This window comes from Myodes glareolus, chromosome 8 (assembly GCF_982192425.1).
Source record: "Myodes glareolus chromosome 8, mMyoGla1.1, whole genome shotgun sequence".
In the NCBI taxonomy this organism is placed as follows: domain Eukaryota; kingdom Metazoa; phylum Chordata; class Mammalia; order Rodentia; family Cricetidae; genus Myodes; species Myodes glareolus.
Window position 1 is genome coordinate 58,173,641 of NC_142033.1, and position 21,186 is coordinate 58,194,826.

The 21,186-nt window shown below is 35.1% G+C and overlaps 1 protein-coding gene across 2 annotated transcripts in view; it reads right to left on the minus strand.

The window, feature by feature from the left end:
• The window catches only part of Slit2 (slit guidance ligand 2), a 338,826-nt gene that overhangs the window by 113,271 nt on the left and 204,369 nt on the right, over positions 1-21,186 (minus strand). For both annotated transcript variants that reach the window (XM_048415124.3, XM_048415123.3), the window contains exons 6-9: positions 10,398-10,469; positions 5,888-5,959; positions 2,880-3,043; positions 301-439 (exon numbers count right to left, since the gene is read on the minus strand). In XM_048415124.3, coding sequence (XP_048271081.1) covers positions 301-439; positions 2,880-3,043; positions 5,888-5,959; positions 10,398-10,469 — 447 coding nt within the window. The remainder of the gene's footprint in view (positions 1-300; positions 440-2,879; positions 3,044-5,887; positions 5,960-10,397; positions 10,470-21,186) is intronic.

Genomic DNA, 21,186 nt, shown 5'->3' on the forward strand with positions numbered 1-21,186 from the left:
CTACTGATCTTAACGTCAGGATGAGAAGCATATATTGTCTCTAAAAGAGCCTAAATGCTTATTCAAATATATTTTTTTCTGAAAAATATCCCTTTTAATTATATCTGTGATAAAACCAAATCATAATCATTTCATCAATGTATATAATTGAACATAGGAAAGGTTGATACGTTTCTGAAGAGATGATTTGCCTAAAGCAACTAATTAGAGATGCCTGACGAGCCCAGATTTCCTGAAAGCAAACCATGCATTGGATTAATAGGGAGGTAGAAAGAGAAAGAGAAAATCCGGGGCACATACATTTCCGTGATGGTCTCAGGAAGATTTGTGGGGATCTCAGTAAGGCCTTTTCCTCGGCAGTCTACAATATTGTTGCTACAGGTACAGGCAGCAGGGCAGTGCAGAACACTGCAGGAGGGCGCCATGAATGACTGATGACCTAAAAGAGAAAAAAAATCAACAGAAGTTAGATTTTTCTCTTGAATTTCACAATAGAGAGATATATGGACTGTGTTCATCTTAGAAAGCAGGAGACAAAGATCAAGTTCTCGCATGCTTGTTTATTAAATAAGCATCCTTAATATTTCTAGAATATATTTGGGAAATCATGCAGTTATATCTTAATATTATAAGATAAGAAATCATAACAATTGCAACATTTTCAAAACTTAGAAAGGTTAGTAAAACTAAATTTAGATTCAAGACCAGAATTCTATCGAAAAGTAACATGACTTCTAAAAAAGCAGATATTTCAGAATGAGCTATATAATTTCTAATAAGTTTAACTGGAGCTTGGTTTTAATCAAACTGATGTAGCATAATTTACTTTGCTTCTGGAAAAAAAAAAGAAAAAAATACAGTGGACTTCCATCTTGATTGACATAACTGTTGGTCAAATTAAGTTAGCTCATGCCAACAAATGGAGGAGAAAACTAGATAATAGAAGTTTGATGTCTGGGTAGATTCAAAATTACTGCTTTCTTTGAAGTTATTATGGTAATTTGTGGGAGAACATTCTATAATTGTTCGTCCAAATGATTCTTTTCAGGGGCTTCATCTGATAGAAACTTTTGCTATGAGCAGTCACCTGCAGATGTGTAATTTCACTGCTCAGTGTCTGAACACAAAAGTCTCCTGAAATCAGATTTCCCAGTCTGAGTAATGAAAACCAGAACATCATCAGCCAGGTCTCACTAAACAGGCGCCTGCTTAGTAATGGTTTCTGGAGAAAATCAGGACAATCTTCTGGGATCTACTGGGAAGGGACCCTCCCGGTGTGAGAGAGTGCCAGGAAAAGACTGTGGGCTCGCTTCTAAACCCATCCTTCCACACTAGTTCTCAAAGTGCAACAATATTCTAAGTCTAAAACAAAAAATGCAAGGAGGAAGAAAACACAAACACAAGATATAAACTTGCCTTCTTCCTCATCTAGAAGGCAGCACGGAGAAAACAAACAAAGAGAAAAACGATGGTTAGAGAAATGCTCGTGATTTGTTTGGATTTTTAAAAAGCAACCAAACACACTGAGAATATTTCAGGGTATTATAAGAAAACTGCAGGTAGACCACAAAGTGTGGAAATACATTTAAACGCCCGAAAGGTATCTTTAAATGTCCAAAAAGGAGCTAGTAACTTTCTTCCAGTGATTTAAAAATGTGAACTGCTTTCAATGCTTGGTAAGCATGGGTGAAGAGACGAGGACTTCTACACATACCCGAACAAGTGACTGTAAAGATCCTTTATGAAGTAAGATCATATTTGAAAAAGGTCTATGCAAATCAACTCTATAATATCAGTCATCTTTTGATTACTTACAACAATGTATAGAATATAAATGATATGCAAATATTTGTTACAATAGTGCATTGCTTACAGACTAAAGACAAGAACATGATGGTAAAGTTTCAGTACTGATCATTTGTTTTAGAAATGTTTTGATGCTGGTTGCTTGAATCTATATCTGTGCAAATAAATAAGAAAAGCCAATTATATTGTGATTTCAAACTTTGTGTTAGGCTTGGAAGAGTTCTTGTCAAAATATACACGAGCCTGGGGACTATCCCCAGGACAATCAAAAATTTATGTGTTTCATTATATTTTGAACAAATTGTTCTGAAGCATGCCTAGCCATATATTCATAAAATACACAGTCACATGCATGTATATAATTTATTTGTGTGTATATGTACATATATGTATGCAAATATAGCCTATATAGGTTGAGATCCTTGAATTTGAACATATAAAATTAGAAAAGCTTATTATTTTATATGATATTTTAGTCTCTAATATAGAGATTAATTTATATTGTTCTTATAGTTGTTTCAAGAGAGGTAAAGTGAGAGAGCTATGTGTGAAATATTTACATTACTGTTTAGACATGCAGAACTTAGCAAATGTTAGCTATTGATAAACATGGTTTGCAGATGTTTTGGTACATAGGGCAGTTATATACTTATTTTTAGTAAAATTGAATCATTATATATATATATGATTATACATTTATTTCTATATTTTATAAATACAGTTGAGTTATATTGAGTTTTGGGTAAGTATTCAGGATTACTAGTCATTTTCACTAGTTAGTAGACAATAATCTTCAATAAAAGATAAAACAATATTTCACAAATATGGTTACAATTGAGAATTTCCTATATTCCCTTGGCATGCAACTGGACAGATTTTTCTATCCAAGTCATCAATTGCCCTAGGTACAAAAGTCCTAGAATCTAGTGTTCTTCTCGTGCAGCGTCTCCATGGTGATGAGGGCATGATGACTTCCTGGGGAGCAAATCTGAACCTTTGAAATCTGAATTCCTCACACCTGTTACACCAGAGTGTAAAAAAAAAAAAAAATCCTACAACCCCACTGATCTTACCACTGCAGACAAATTCCCGTTTTTGAACCTCTGCGACATTGTGTCCCCTCAGGTGGGATGGGCCCATGCACTGAGTGTACAAGCCCACCCGAGGCCGTTGGCGAAGCCAATCCGAGAGCCAGGCCAGGTGGCAGTCGCAGTACAGGTTGTTTGAATGGAGTCGACTAAAGAAGAGGGAGGAGTTCAAAGCAAGAAAACAGGAGACAGTTAATTCAAACTTTATTAGTAAAAAGATATACTTCTCTAAAAACAAAACAAAACAACAACAACAACAAACAAACACCAATCCAGGCACACCTTAGGGAATTTCTAATAAATCCCTAATAAAATTATTTCTCAGATAATTAAACTAGTTCATAAACATGAGTCAGTTCCCGTCCTTTACTGAGCTAGGCAAAAAAGACAGAAGTAGGACTATGAAGTTATTTTGCATATATTCATTCAAAGTGGTAATGAGAAAAAAAATATCAGCTCGGGGCAAATTATTCTCCATCCACACCATAACAAAAGCCAATGGAGGTGGTCCAAGGCTGTGGGCATGAAGAGGGGTGGACAGTAAGTATTTAGAACAAATGATGTGGCTTATAGGTCAAATATCAGTGAAGACCATTATTAGTTTCTATAGCAACAGCTTACAAAGTCATTTTAGCATAGCACTATTTTGCTGAGTAAGATGAATAATAATTCAATATAAGAGAGTCTGATTTTAACATACCTCTTGCAATTTCTCCCCTCACTCCCTTCTTCTTCCCCCACCCCACTGGGCCCAGTCTCTCAGAAAAGGGATTAGCTGAATTTAGCTCTTAAGATCTAGCTTCAAAGAGCAAAGAGTAAAATTAAAAGGCAAAAGTGGCTGGGACAGGAGAAATTAAATAAGACCCCTTTATGTTGCCAGAATCTATGCAAGATCATGGGTTCCTTCCAAATTGCAAATAGTATTTCTCCATTAATAAAATATCAGGCAAATGTATCCACTAAATTAGGTAAATGACTTCAAACTGTGCTTTACGTTCGCTCAAACTAAAGACAGGGCACCTAATGCTATAAATCAAAACATCATTTCTAGAATTGTCTATGACACAGTGGAACCATTTTAGCCCCTTTTAGCTGATGTGTTCAATTCTAACTCAATAATGATAATGGATTGTAAAATATAGAACTCAGCCTAGAAAGATAATCCAAGTATAAAAATGGAATTTTCAAGTACCAACGATGCTATAGAAAAATGAGCCAACCAAAAGGGAGGGAATTTAAAATTAAATGATGGCCATATTCTCCTTGAGTGTTTGTATAAGAACCAGGATGCCCTGCATCAAAACTAAAATGGATATCCTGAGGTCAAATATTGGATTTTTGGAACGGTGAGTGACCAGCTCCTTAGTTTGCTGAGAATTTAAAATACAGACTTTAGTAGCCACTGATACCTCTTTCATTCACCATTCTTACCAAATATGTTCAACTAAACATAGCCTGTTTCCATGGCCATGTCAAACAGGGAGTGATGAAACGATACAAAAAATACTGTAAAAATGTATAGCTCAATAAAATCAACAAGAAAAAGTTTTAAAAAATGAAAAACAATTTACAGCTGGTTTGGAAGACAAGTTAATATATGGCTACCAGCAGGAAAAGGCACGAAAATGCAATGATATGTTGTTTTACAGTTTAAGTAAATTTCTTTTTACAGGTGTTAAAATCATAATTCTTTCTTTACACATATATTACATAATGTTAATATTAAACTGATTTTGTTAAAAACAGTTTAGGTAAACGAGGTTATTAATCAATCTCATTTTGATAGGGAAATAAATTTAGTTATTAAATTAGCATTGTCGAGGAATTAAAAGACTTATAAATTGAAGCACTTTTTAATTTTATTTTTTAGATAAGATCACAGCATGCATCCTTAGCTAGAACTCACTATGTAGACAAGACTCGCCATGAACTCATTAGCTCTACCTGCCTCTGCTACCTGAATATTGAGATTATTGAGATTAAAGGCCTTGCTACCACACACAACTCAGTGTATGTTTATTTAAGAAATAAAATGAATGTCTTCAAGTGTCAGATATTTGTTTGCTTATTGATTTGTTTATTTTTTTATTTTTAAAAGGGAGAATCTCATGTAACTCATGTTGCTTTGACCTCCCTATGTAGCAAAGGTCAGCTTTGAATGCCTGAACTTTCAGTTTTGCCTCTTAAATGACTGGGTTGCCAACTGTGCATTGCCATGCCCAGCTTGGTTATTTGCTATTTTAAAAAGAAAAATATTTTGAAAAATTAATCAAAATAAACATAACTGATTTAAAAATACATTTCCCCACCACAAGCCCACATCTTTGATTTTAGTCCCATGTTTCTAGTAATTCACTTTTTAGGTCTGGGTGATTTTGAAATCCAGTTCACAAGAGATCCGTGTCTTAAAATACTAAAATTAAAAGGCTGCATGTTGGGGTTTAACGATTCATTTTTCTTGGAGAGAGAAAAATAAGCTGTAGTTCATACTTTATTTCACAAAAATATCTTAATGACTGTGTGTGACCCTGGAAAGATATTTTTAAATATAAATGCTGACACAGCTTTAATTATGCAAGCACCAGTGGGTGATGCCCTGACTTTACATTACAGAGAACGCTGGAGCACACGTTAGCTGTATTAGGTCTGCTTCTAATACAGTAATAAAATCATAAAGATTTCCCATTTATCATTTCTGACAACCAATCAAGGAGTCTTCCACTTCTTAATGAAATGTGACCTCTCCAATAGCTCAAAGTAAATGTTTTATTTTTCTCCAAACTTTCTGTAATGCATATCATTTGTAAGGACACCAAGTTTTCAGAGTAACAGTTCATTTTCTAAAATAGTATTTCTAACATTCTTCCCAAGTATCACCTTCTTTGCCTATGCTATAATGAGCTAATGGTCCTATACACTGATTATTCAAAATTGTACTGAAGAAACAGTCTTAATTAATTAAATCCATCTTTCTGTACATTTTGGCTACTTACAATGTCCTAAGTTTAGGCATATGGTTGAAACTTGCCACTGAAAGTCTAGTAATATTGTTATTGTTGAGAGTGCTGTAGAATAAAAAAAAGTTAAAATTTTTAGTTAGATTTGGAAAACCATTGATCATTTTATATTAACATCAAAATTTTCTTATGACTTCATTTATGTAAACAACTAACTTCTTTGTAGAGAACACATAGAGAACTCACTATTTTAGAGAAAATATGATATCTAATTTTCATATTTAAAGATATCACTATGCATTCCATCTTATTAAACACTTGTGAAATATATATGTATGGCTTAGGTCAGAACATTTTTGTTACATTATACTATTGCATTTAAACCTGCTTGATTACCATAGCAAAATGAGTTAGAAAATTGGACTTTGCATTTCTTTGTTTAATTAGTGTCCATGGTGACGCTCACATTCTTGGACTCTTCAGCTGACATCCCATACCAACAACACATAATCGTTATTATAAAAGACTACTTAATTACCCTCTACTGTGGGTAATGGCTACTCCTTAAGCTTGGGTGAAATAGCATGCCTATATATTTGGCATTTTCATCTTTTGGAGATGAAGTGTCTTGCTCTGGCAGCATATTAAAGCCTTAATGTATTTTTTTTTTTTAGTTGTAGCAGGGCATACTGTCCTTTGTGTAATTCTGTTGGGTCACAATCTCAGTCATCATGTAGTGAGGTAGAGTCAGAAAGACAGGTGGACAAAGGAGCTTTGGTGAAAGGTACAATTGTTGCTTGATTCAGATTGCTCCTTCTCTCCCTTCACATACATGTTAATATAATTAGTTACTATTATGTTGAAAATGGGAAAGAGAATCAATTGAAAGAAAATTCCTTTGCGAAGTAAACTTTTTACTTCAAACATCAGATTTATTGTAACAGGATTTCACAAGTAGTCCATGATGGCAGAGCATAAGTAAATACCATATTTTGGACAACATGAGGCTATGGATTCAATGTTTTATAGATGCTCGTGAATTACGTATTCTCTGTCTGTGACTTTAAGTCATTAGGTTAGTTATTTTATCTGTATATACATTTCAAAACTGGGTAGGATTCAGTGTTTTAAGTACACAGCTGATGTAACCAACTTCCCTAAGAAGTCAATTCCTGGTCTCTCGAAAATGCCACGGACAATCCAGCACACCTGATGGTATAACTGAAGAGGCTTTGCAAATGTACTCTTTCTAGTTCTAACACAGTTGACTAACAAAACAAAATAGAAGAATTAATTAGTAGTATTTTTAAGAATAAGTTGGAGATTGATCTACAATGTCTATTTTGAGGTTACTGGGTGATTCATATTACTTGGCCACCTTCCAGAGCAGCAGGGGAAGAAACAACTGAACAACACTAGGTATGACAACGGCGAATATCATGTCTGATTTACTGAGGAGCACACTATCCTCCGCTGTCAGTCCATTTTTGGTTTCTGTTTTCTTTTGCTTGTTTGTGCTTTGTTTCTTCGTTTTTCTTTCAAGAGTAGTTGGAGGTCTTATTGAAGATATTTTTATGCCTGCCTTCACTATGGTGATAGAGGAAACAATAGGTGCTCAGAAGAACAAGAAGGACATACTCAGGTGCGCCTGCAGACTCCACGAAGGAGAGGCCTGTCTCTTCTTGTCTATTTTCTTGCCCATTCTGTCTCTTTGCTGGCTTATTTCATTGATGTCCCTTGTCTAACCTCCACAGACTGTTCAGTTAAAAAGTCCAGTGCAAACTCTTCACGAGGCTCAAATGTCATCCATCTGGCTCATCAGGGTATCTCTTTCATATGGGCAGAACCCCGGGTGTCCTGTCAATTTCCCACGCAAAGAATCACTCTGTTTTCACAGATCACATAATCTCCTTCGATAAACTGTAGTCCCTCACTTTCACTTCACCCCCGGAATATTTCACAAAGTGAACAAACAACCCAAAAAGTGCATTACTATTACCAACTCTAAGTATCTTCTGCTTGTCTTATTCATCTCTGTCGGTGTGTCTCTTTTCAAAGGGACTTGACTTCAACTGACATCTTTTCCCACTCTCGAAATATAGGCATATTCAACATAACTAAAATCTTTGAAGGTACAATGTATACTGAGATACGATTTGGGGAGATTACTTATTAATACTTTTTCCTGCATGTGAACTAACTCAATTTTTAACTTCACTCTTTTTTTTTTACCAGAATATGTTTTTATGAAAAAAGTTTTATTAGAGCAAAAATACAAAAGACTACCCTTGAAATGATGACGTACATGTTATAATTTGATGATGATTTAGTTGCTATTATTTCATAGTGCCAAACAAGAGCAGGACTTGGCAAAAAGTCTAGTATTTAATGGATATGACTCACTATGTTCTCATTTAATATGTGCAAAAATGCGTAAAACTAGCATTTTCATTTCATTTCTATGTCCTATGTCCTAATAAGAAAAAAAATATAGAGAAATTTAGTTTTCAGTGTTATTGAGACATTTCTTCGTAGTAAAAATACATAGTTCATTGTATATTCTGTCAACCAGAATCAAACAGGAAGAGTGCTAAACTGACCCTTGTCTCACTGAGCCTGACTTTTCTCTTGGAATCTCAGACTTCATTAACTCTCTATCTAAAAAGAAATCCTTTTCTAGACATTTTATCAGTGATCAGCATGATTAGACCAAATTCTCTTGTTTGGTTCAATAGTGTCAGACAGTCTTATATGCTCATGGAATAAAAATAAAACTTAAATTAAAATTCTGGGTATCTGAAATTGTATATGAACTTTAAGTTGCTATTCTTGCATTCTTTGCATGAGATCAGAAGAAAAGAATTTATAGAGTCAGAATTGTCACCCTTCTTTCAGGAATATCATTTAGTATAGGTCTATTTAGTAATTCCATCTTCAAAGAGTTTTATCCCATTCTCATTTATCAATCAAATTATGTAAATACTGTTTAAAATGCACTAGCTGTATTATCATTAAGAATTATACACATTACTTTCATGACATCACAAAATTTTACCAAAAAACATTGAAATATTTTAAAAATATACAAACATTTTCTTATAGTGGACAATATTTAACTATTTGAATCTGTAAGCAGGCTGTAATCATCATATATCTCTATGATATGAAACTAAGAGCCTCATTCCAATATTTTAGATTTTTATTTAACCTCATGAATTATCATTCCTTTTCATGTTGCATAGCAATGGTTCCTGCAGAAGTCAAACTTTAGACATTTTATTAAGATAAAAATAACAATATCCCAATGTTTAAATTTCTATTTCATTTGCATAGTAACAGTTCTCAAAAAGGTTAATCTTTAGAAATTTGCTAAGATGAAAATAACAATATGCAAGGTGACTATTTCTTATTCAAGTAAATCTGTAGTTATATATGTTATATAGTTTTCTATGTATATTAAACACTTCAGTTTGTGGGATTGACACTTGCTCTCCCTCTGCTACACTTACTCATTGCCCCCACCTCCACCCTCACACACAAGCAGCACAGTTCCTTGCACACTGGTTAAAAAGTGGCTTTAATCTAAAGTGTACATAAGCACTTTGACCGTATTTGAAGCAGAAAAAGATTTTTTTTCAACAGTAGTAAACATGACCTTCATGTACAGAACAATTCAGACGAGTAACATTTGTGATTTTTTTCATCAACTCTTTAAAATGTTAACTCAGATCGGGGACAGGTAGAAACTTTTCTCTAACGTGTAATAAAAATAAAAATCACATAGCATTCTTAGCAAAATAAGCTACCTTGGTTGAAATATTATTCATCTTCAGATTATATTCAGTGGCTCAAAACTCCTCAATTAACTCACCCCCCTTTTATGGAGGTGGACTTGTTAATTCTTGTACAACTTTTAACAAACTGATGAAAAATTCAAAACCACTTCATATTGAACACATTAAATTTCTGACTGTCTTGCGGATGGAACTAAAGCATGGAAAAAACTTTTCACTCAAGGAGAACTGCAGTGAAGTCTCTGAAATGGATCTCATCCATGGCCCATTCGAATTAGGAACCCAAATTCAAAATAAACATACAAAAATGAAGTTAACTTATGTCATCATGGAAAATTGCATGATTAAATAAAAACACCTTTCCATTTCACAATAACCACCAAATAGATAATTAAATAGTGGTTTAATTTGGATTTTTATCTTAATATTTAGGGATCTGGGAACTTTGGAAACATTTGTCAATGCTATGAGGATATTTTATAAAAAGTAAACTTTCAAGTGCTCTTCTTAAACATAGAATGTCTACATAGAAACATTTGCATGGTTTCGCCCACGTACATCTCTACTCTTCTGTGTATTCACAGGTTTGTTTTTTTCCAAAGGAGTATTTGCTGTTGTTGTTGTTGCCGTTGCTGTTAGAAAAACATTTTGACACAGAGCTATTAGACAGCAGCTAAGTCATCCCATTATTACTCTCTCGAAACAATGAAACAACTTTCTAGAATAGAGTCAGAGAAATAAGCCATACTCACAGTACTTCTAGATCTCTCAGCGCTCTAAAGGCCCCATCTTCGATGCAGCTGATCTGGTTGTAATCCAGTTGCCTGTTAAATGGATTAAAAGACTGTGTAACAGAAAGGCACAGGAGCTGGGTGTAGGAGACCTGAAGACTCCTGAAGGAGCACAGACACTCTGATCACACTTCCTGAAAGGCTTCCTCACACACACTCATCCGCTTAAGACTGTCACAAGCCATCCTGCCCTCCCTGTGCAGCTACGGAAGTCTCTTTTTGTTCCGAACTGTCTGTGCAAATAGCAGCCCTTGGAAAGCTCCAGTAAATAATAACTGCACCTTATATTAAATGCCATAGGAATGCAATTTCATTACATCAAGAAAAGCTATCCATTAAGAGCTTTCAGCGTCATCTTGCTGAAACAATTTCATTAAGGTAAAGGGCTGTAAATCACTTAATGTCACATGCACCCCCTCAGTGACCTAACAGAATCCATTTATCAGAGAAGCCCAGCTGCATGTTAATTTCACTATCCTTGGCAAGGAGGAGTAAGGCTACTTTCGGGTTTCCATCTTTTAAAGGCAGTTTCTTTCCAGACTCCAAACTGAAAACAAGAGAGGACGCCGTGCATTTCCCCACCCTTCGAACCAAGAACACACATTAGAAAGCTTACAGTCATTGTACACCAGGCTTCACTAGAATTCAGATTGGCATTTATGGTTACATACAAATTCTCTTCAATGTCATGAATTTTTTGAGTTAAGAAGCTTTCAGAATGTGATTCCTAAAGAAAACTGTTTGTTCAATATTAGCACATGATGGAAATGAATTCAATAAAACTTAAATGAAACTTTGGTTATTTTCTTTAAGATGCTAATCTGTAGCCCTAACCAATAAAAAAATGAAAAACATCACTATAAAAATTTTGTCACAATAGCATATCCATTATGAAACAGTTTTACCTTTATTTCAGCCCACTCAATCATATATCATTCAAACAAATGATTCTTCTTTAGTGTTAAAGACTGAACATCAATATTCAGTTGTAGACAGGATAAAACGGATGCCTCAAACTTGCTTGTGATTTTTTTTCTTTTTCTTATGTTTTTGTTTGAATTAAAAATCTTACTGTTCATGTTAAGAAATTAACTTCCAATCTGGGAAGAAAGGATGTGGGAGGAGGGGAAACTGTGGTAGGGATGCCTTGTATGTTGTATCTTATGTCTTGTAGAGAAGAAAGCACTTTCAACAATACATAGAAAAGTACCTTGAAAGAAAGAACTGAGTACTACCTGTCCTGTTTCCAACAAGTGGTTCTCACAGTGGTACCTTGATGTTTAGAGACATTATTGTTCCAGTAGAGAAAATGTATTTTAATGTTTCACTTGATAGAGAAATTAAATGTTTGCCCTCCATGACTGCTCTGGGATCATGGATGTACAAGAGTGAGATTACCATCAAAATATCAACGCATCTTGTTTACCAAGAGACCCAGTTCACACTTGAGGTTCACTCTGAAAGAACTGTTTGAACATTTCATGAAACAGCTGGTCTTCTCGCAGGGCTACTGAATAGAGGTGTCGTGATGGCATCTGCTAGCTTTCAGAGAGGTCCCCATAGATCCCTTATTTAGAAAGTATGTATGTAGAGAATTTCTCATGAATGCCACATCTCAGTTTTAAAAAAGTCTCCAGGAAACACAATCATAGATAGTACTACCTGATATCTCGTAAATAGTCCAATGTAGGACAATGTAAAAGCAAGTGCATTCTGGGAAAGATAGAGTTCCACTACATTTATAAACCTTAGCTTTTCCCTAATACTGCCCAGGACTCCTGCCACTGCAATAGTTGAAAGCTTTTCCCACTTATTAGGAAGCAATGCAGAAGGATAATTTCATTTTCCAGGAAGACATTTAAAGCCTCGTGATATAATATGGTTGCTGTGGTTCCAAGAAAACACTTAGATCCTTGAGCACTTTTGATTTTTAAAGATTAAATTCATTTAACAATTAAGTTAATAGCCTTTTTATTTCAAAGTGCCAAATATATATCTACACTACCATTCTCTAACCCCTTGAACAATTTATCAAAGCCATTTAAATTAGTACAGTGGCAAGAAGTGTTACCCTTGACATGCTACAAAAGAGAAATTGTTTCCAGACAAATTGGCAAAATCTTTTAATGCTATCAAATTTGCCTAATGCAGTCTCCAGGTTAATCTGTAAAAGGGTGAGCTGTATGTTTGCCCATATCTTATTATCCTTAGCTGTCAATGTATAAATCAGTGCTGACACAGCTGCTTCTAAATCATGCATTCAATGCACAAAGGGGAATCTGGAGCATGCCAGAAAGCACTCAGGCGAATCCTGTTCTACAAGACTAAAAGACCCATCGCTTTCCTTATGGCAGAATTTGTACTATTGCTGGAAACTTAGGCACTTGAACTCCCTTTTGGTATTCTGTGTGGTTACATGTTGTTCTCGACAGTTTAAAATATATTTGTAAACTCTATGTCAAAGATATTTGGAATGTTTGAGTTTCATAAAAGTAAAACATGAGTGTATTTTTTAAGTTTTTTGAATGTCACCAAATCTCAGGACACACATTTCCTAAGGATGAAAATAATTCATGGAGTTATGAGTAAGTAAAGATAAGCAAATGCAAATTGTTGAATAATTTCTTCATCAATTGTGAATTTTGACAGTTAAGTGAGTGGCTACAGAAAACTTTGGGCTTTCATGATTGCTGTGCGGCAATCTCTGCGTGCAGAACTCCATTTGTCTACAGGGTTCAAAACAAACTGTCAAAATAATCCAACAGCATAATTTATTTGGGGGTTTCTGGACTCTTGCCGTACCCTGGTTCTCTCTCTCTGCATACATCCCTCTCAACGGCCTTCAGCCCTGGGGGCTTGTGCCTTCTGGAAACAAGAAAAGTGTCTGATCTTGCCTTTAGTTAAGTCTGAGTTTCCTTAGTTGTGATTTCCAATTGCAATATGGAATTGTTATGAATTAAGGATGCAGACACTTTGTATTAATTCTCTAAAATTCCAATTAATTATTCAGTCAAAATTTTATTATCTTAAGAATTCAAATGAGAAGGACATTAGGGAGAGCAGGTAAGTCTGTCTGATTCTTACCATATTGATCACCATGAGGAGATTTCATTATTTATCTGAAGAAAGAAAACTATTATCGTTAGATTTCTGAGCTCTTCCATCAACATGGATTAGCATGGGTGTCTGTCTTGTTTTAGTAATTTCCATTTTGTAATCTAAACTTTGCTTCTTTTCTGATGGGAAATCTCTCCAATCACTCCACCACTGTCCTAATCTGTGGATTGGTCTTCCAAGCAATGCATGATTTCATTCAAATAGAGAGGTCAAAAGGAATCATCACCTTCATCCTCATCCTGTTAGGCATTAAGTCCTATGCTCAGCAACGGGTGGACAAAGAATCAAGAATACCTAGGGAGCCCCAGGCTCCCCATATTGATGGCTCCTAGCTTGGGTGGCTATAGTCTCAGGCCAACAGACTCGGACACTGAGCAGCGTACTCTTTGACTCACACACTGAATATATGAAACTTCCCTGGTTTATTTCACAGTAAGCAGTCTTTAAGTGTAATTAATGGAAACAATATATAACCTTCTAAAAGTAAGTCTAAAACCGGTATAATAAAGACAAAAGGATAAATGTAATAGAGCTGGAGATACTGTATTATGTTTTGTTAAAGTTTTTTAAAAAATAATTCCTATATCCTTGCTTTAAAATTTAGATGTCATACTGTATTTTAATCTTATATGCAAAGCTTATTTCATAGTGTTAAATTTAGATGAATGCATCTCTATCCATAGCAAACATACATTTTTCTTTAACATCCAAGAAATAATATCCAGTTGCTAATTGGCTTTCTTTCATAAAAATTAGAATGTTTAAAATAGACTTAATTGTGAAATATCACAGAGCATAAAAATACATAATACTGTGTGATCCAAGCAAGATGTACCAATTTCTCAATGGAGTTCCTTTGACAATGACCCACTTTTGCTATATTTTTAATCTCCAGAGCTAGAAATGGTGTGTTATTTATATTGCTTCTGTAAAATAAAGGACATAAAACTTTAGATAATTTAAAACAAATAAAAATGGTCAGAATCAATAAAAGTCTTTCGCAATGTAAAGAAACCTGATTTATTTTTTCAAAAAAAACCTCAATAAATTTGGGGAAGAAAAGCTAGGAAATTCTTTTAATGTGGATATAGTATCTTTCCCTAAGGGTAAAATTCAAGCCTATATTAAATTGTAAATAGCCATATCTCATGCCTACTGCTATTCAAACAACATTTTGTAATTGAAACGATAACATATAAAAATAGAAAAACAGTACAACTTGGGCTAAATCAATAAATATTATAAATATTAAGCTAAACAACCGCATATCTTTCAGAAGGAGCACACTGGCAGGAGCCTGGTTTTGGGGCACTTAATGCCAAAGTGAGAAACTATTCAAAGAATTTCAGGAATTTTCATTATCTTAGTTTTAATTATTTTACGGTCTTTCAGGCAATGCTTTATGTATTTCAGTAACAAGAAACTTTAAATTTCACTAGAATACTCTATATTACAAATGTATATGTACTTGCCGTTTGAGGGAATGAAAAAAGCCTGCCAAAGTAAAAGAAGTATTTGTAACAGAAAATAGAAGAAAAACAACTAGAATGATATTTGGGTTCTGAAATTTCTAGAAAAATTAACCAAACCCGTTTGACACTAAGACTGATTATAATAAATACTTACACTTTCACTGAATGTTACATATTCATTGATATACAATCTAATTATCCTTCACTGTAAATTGAGAAGGTAAATACTGCCAACACCTCTATTGCACATATGAAATAACAAGACTCAAAAGTCTGAAAATTTGTATCCAGTAAATAGCCAATATTATGTTTATCTTTGATTGTAATTGAGAATGATGTATTTCCAAAGTTCCCACACAGTATCCAAGACCTGGGGAAGCAAATTCACAGTGCTTTTCTGCTTCAGGTGAATGTTTAGATAAATGTATGAGCACAATTCAAAGAAGTAGTGTAATATTCTATAAAGACTGTGATTCCATTAGGTGGGGGATTTTAAATTAGTGTAGAAAAAAAACATATATCTCTTTAAATGACTATGATGTGGCTCAGCAGTTGAAAGTTTTCCTAGCAAGCATTAAGACCTGTATTAATTTCCAGCCCTATATCATATTCAAGTTGTCATATCACATACACACACACACACATAAACAGATAGTTACATAGATACATAAATACATACATAGATACATAGACAGACAGACAGATAGAAAGGTAGGTAGATAGATATTCATAGATGACAGACAGTGATAGAGTATACCTAGTTAGAGAGAAATGAAAATTTTACCTACAGAAGATCAGCTCCATGAAAAACAGTCTGACTACAGGCACTGTTGGCTTTCAGGCATCTGTTCTGGCCTGACCTTGGGGTACACGCTCTCAGCTGTGGCCACTAAGAGCACCACCTGTGCACATTCACGACATTCCCTTTTAAGGGACCTGCCCACCTTCTCTCTCTCTCTCTCTCTCTCTCTGTCTGTCTCTCTATCTGTCTGTCTCTCTATCTGTCTGTCTGTCTGTCTGTCTCTCTCTCTCTCTCTCTCTCTCTCTCCCTTTATCTCTCTCTCCCTCTCTCCTTCTCTTCTTTCCTCTTCTCTCCCCAGAGGCCAGTTTCCCCTCTCCTCTCCTCATTTTCCCATTCACTATCCCCCAATAAAAAATCCCCTGCACCTGAACTCTGGTGTCTGGCTTCTTTCTCCCCCATGCCACTTTTTCTAAATTCCAATGGGCACGATAGTGTTAAGGGATTGTTTTCTGGACCCAGGTTGCTTGGGGCTGAGCATCGAGCTTCTGTGCTGAAGCCATAGTGAAAATCAGGAAGACTTTATCACAGGCAGAACATCAAAACTAATCAGAATGTCTACTAAGACCAGATAGTAGATGATAGAAAATCCTCTGCATCATGAAAACAATATCTAGGAATCTAGTATCTTTGTTAGAATTATCTAATAAGACTATAACCTGGATGTCAAAATCAATTAGGATGCTGTTGTAATAGTTCATAGGTTTCAAAGTGTTCTGACCCACACTGGAGACATAAGAAATCTGAAGGTTAGTTCTGCTACATTGAACAAAAAGGCAACAGCACTATTCATATTAGCTTTTGTTTTGTTCGTGTTCAAAAATCAATCATCTTTTCTTGTATTTTGTTCGCTGTAGTTCTGTTTTGGATGCACTTTTGATGATACATTACATATATTACATAGTCATGGAACAAAATCCACTATTGAAGAAAAGTTCTTCAGGCACTGTGGAGACCAAAATATGCAAAATAGGAAAGAGTTTTGATGGTTGGTTACCTCATGACATTGTTGGAAAGGTCACAATTCTGATGCTTTGTTAGAGAAAAAGACTAATAGTGCAGGACCACGGACAGTACCCAAGTTCTAAGTGTGACATCAGCCCATTCTCTCCTCTGGTCACACCACTTTCTTTTTCATCAAAATAATTTGTATTTTGTATGTGTTATTCAGGGCCATGAACTTGTGAAGAATGACTCTCATGAAATTCATTGCTTAGTATCATTTCCTTGAAGAACTATGACTACAGGTAGTTCAGAAGGTTCTACGATCTATTGAAATCCATGTCCATGAATAAAAAAATCTGTTTCTTTTTCAAAGAATTTCTAGTCTTGGATCTAATTAAATCCACTAGGGGAGAACTGGATATGAACAGATAACTTTAATTTGATGGCTAAAGGATTTTAGTTTTAAGAAAAATTAGAAATAAATAAAACTTGGTAACTGACCAGAGAGGATATATGGAATCTCTTGCATTTAAGGGGAACTTACACATTCTTCCTTTTGGAGGTTATCTATTTGTTCTATACTATATGGCAAACTCTTGATCATGCATCAGCCTGATTATATGAATAATGGTGAAGAGACACCAGGAAAGAAGTTTAAACTAGATAAAGGTACAATCCATGAAGTGTGTTGGGCTCTCTATGTGCCTCACGTAAAGTTGACCACAACCACATTTTACGTGAGGAAGTGGATTGATTGGAAAAAAATAAAATGAAGGAAAACAAAATGGCACATTAAAAAAGAAATGTGGTGGCAATACAGTAAACAACACAATTCATGAATAATGCATATGGATTTGTAACAACAGACTAATTCTCTTTTGTATTTGTCAAATTCTCTTATTGTCAATAAACCATGCGTCACAAATTGGACTGTTTTCCCCGAAAATGTCATGGTCATGCATATTTATTATCTAAATAATACCTTGAATTGCTTTAAGAAAACCATGCTGCCTCATTCTGTAAATTATACACCTGTCTATAGATTAATGCACATAAAGTTATTTAATGTTTTCTTCAGTGCCCATAAAAAGCATAGTTTATTTTCATGCAAGGAAAGCTGTTATTTTGTCAACAAGGATTATTTTTTCTTAGAACAAGAGAGTAAAATTCATACCCGTAGGGTAATTGGGACTGGAAAGGCACAAGCTAACAGGAAGAGAATATAGACAGGGAAGTGTGTAGGGCGAAAATCATAGATTATATCTTGAAGATAAATAGCAGAAGCAAAGAAGGAAGAAGAAGGTGTTTAGTTCCCTTTACGCAGACGTAAAATAGTCCTTGCAATCATTCAGTTACGTTCAGTATTTATCCCCATAGTCGTAAAGTAAAACTACTAACATGAGCTTTGTGATGTGACTGACTGCAACTTGCTTTGATCCTAAGCTTTTCTTTTGATACTTTTTTTTACTTACGTTCCAGAGCAAATAGAATTGGGGATAGCTTTTTCCATATAAAATAAAAGATGCTTAAGATACACCTGAAGACAAAGAACACGAAGTAAAAGGAAGCAAACAAGTTTCATAATTCAGGCCAGATTAGACTGGAATATTCTCTAAGAGGATAAGCGTACATGGAAATATCTAACCAGGTGCTTGAAAAAAAAATACAATGCAAGATTTTCTTTTACAATCTGATTAAGGGGCACAGAGCTTCACCACTTCAGCATTAATCTACTAATTACACATACAAAGACTTTAATAAAAACTTCTGTAAGCATTAGTTAGTTTTTTGAAGAATCATCCTTTGGTGAAAGCAGGCCATCAATAGTTCACAGTTTGTAACTTTAATAACACAAATGGAGATTCCACAAACACTGCTGCTGGAAGCTGTTGGAACGGCAATTATTCTGTTGATATTGTATTACAATTTTGTTTTCATAATATTTGAGTGTCTAAAATGTCAAGTAAAAAGAAATTGATAGGAACTGTGGCTGGCATCGGGGGCACGTGGTGCAGGGTAGAAAGAGGCTACACAGCAAAATACGAAAAGTATTTTAATCCAGCTATGAAATAAAGAGAGATAGCCAAAAAAAAGTTACTGTTAGTTCTCCCCCGAGATGCTTAAGACCAAGATGAATGTTCATCTGTCAGAAATAGTTTAAGTGGGGCTTTCCTGGAGGAAGGGAAATAAAATGTAGTCATTTGCAACATTTTGCCAGTATCAATTTTATATTGTCAGGATGCCGCTTAGAGCGTGCTTAGCCAGACCTCAAGGGTAAACCAAGTGCTGTCACCGAAATCCTGTAGGAATGGGAACTGCCTCACTTCAGGCTCAGCAGTGGCAGATCTGGAAAACTTGCTAGACTAGGGTAGCAGAGGATGGCCAATAGTTCTCCAGGAAGCAGGGTCTTTGCTCTGCTCCACACTGATGCCTGCTGCTCTACCTTTATTTTCTTTCCTCTTTTAACCTGTGAATAATTGTGCAGCTCTGATTGGGACAGCATGAAAGACAACCAACTTAGGAGGAAACACACAGGCACAGTAAAGATGACAAAATACCTCCTCTGTCCCAAGGAGTACTAAAGTCGCCATCAGCGGTCTGATGCTGATTCATAGATGGCTGGGACTAGCAGTTCAATAATACGGCAAATTAAATTTTCTACTTAGAAATTAGAAGATATGCTGCCTTTGGTTGAAAGAAAAAAAACTCCTAAACATTATACCCTGACCCATGAAATCAGAATGATTTTTGAAAATATGGCTTGAAATATTTTTGAATCCTGAAGTCTCTTTTAGCTATTTAAGCTGAATAAACATTGTTTCCTTTTGCATTAGTTCATGGAAGATGATGAGAATAGGATTTGTTTTCCTCTTCTTATTTTATTGTTACTATTGAGGTCTACACTGCCCCTTACGCGTCCTTTCTTCCACAGAAACATACACGTCCAAAGCTGACTCTGTAAGGAAGCTGTCAGCCTGCACCTCTCACATGTTGACCCCTGATGTCTCATCACTGCTTCACTTAAAAAAAGTCACATTCCATTTCTTACACACACAAAAACAACCAAACCGAAACTCTTTTGCATTTTGATTTTGGTATCATGTTCTCCCTCAGTTTGCTCCTATGTAGTGTTCACCCACACATAAGATAATAGCTTAGATTTTCCTCCATTTTCTTTAATTCTAACATTTTTTTTTTCGTAATACTATGAAGTTGTTCCTCCCTGAATCCCTATAGCATGTGGTCTCTAATTTATAAATCTTGTTTTTGTTGTATGTTCATTTAATGTTTGCATAAACGCTTTTATTCATTTTGAAGTTCTGTGTCTGACTCACAGGAATCATATGCATATTTAAATGATCTTTTAATTAAATTTTAATACTGAAATATATCTTATATTCTACTAGTCTATCTCCTCTGTGAGCAGTTTATTCGTGGATAACTTTATGAAGTACTCACTGGATAATTGTATAATGAAACATAACACTACAGTTTCCCAGCATTTTAGTGGTTTAAAGTTCTTTTGTACCTCATTTGCCTAATAGCCACAACAAACCCAAGTAATCAGTAGTCAGTTTGTGAAATTAAGTACTAAAGGACAAGAGTAGCTGGATGATTGTTTATGTGCAAGAACCCAAATTACAGGAAAAGTGTCTCAGTCTGTAATCCTAACTTCATGGTACAGTATATGTAAGTCTTTGAACTTGAGAAAATTCAGTGGTGTATGTGGGAAATATTTAAAACACCCATTTCACAAGGCAGCCATCTTACTCTCTCACTTTTCACTTAATCTCTGCACTTGCTTTTCAGTTAAATGAAGAAAACATGTTTTAAAAAAAAATCCCCTGGGATGGGTCAGTAGTCCTAAATGTAGACTCCCACATAGGAACATGCAGTTGGTGACTTGAATTCTTTGAATACATGAAGAATAGTTAAATGCACTTGTACAAAGTGCTTAATGGCAGCCCCACTGTGAGGTTACAAGTAACATACTGCAGGGTGGCCAGTTGTGGCCACTGCAACTTGAGCGTACATCTATGAATTCTTAAGTAATAACATATCCACACATAATGCACTGAGACAGATTGGATCCCCCTTTTTGTTGGTGAGCCGACTTAAACATTCTCAAAGTCCCAGCTAGTAAAGAGAGAAAGAAAGCAGGAAAAATATTTTTTGTCTGAGTGCACATAAAAAATCACCACCGTCACGATGTTAATGGCTTGGTCTATTTATAACCATAAAGCTGTACTTTTCTGTTATTACTTGGGCACTCAGAAAGCACAGATACATGATAAAGAAAAACGCATTTCTACTGGGGAAATGTAAAGGCCAAATTCTGTGGCTTTATCAACACTTGTCTTCTTTGACAAAGGACAACATCTGTCTCACTTTCACTACTAAAGAAAAATGGAACTGA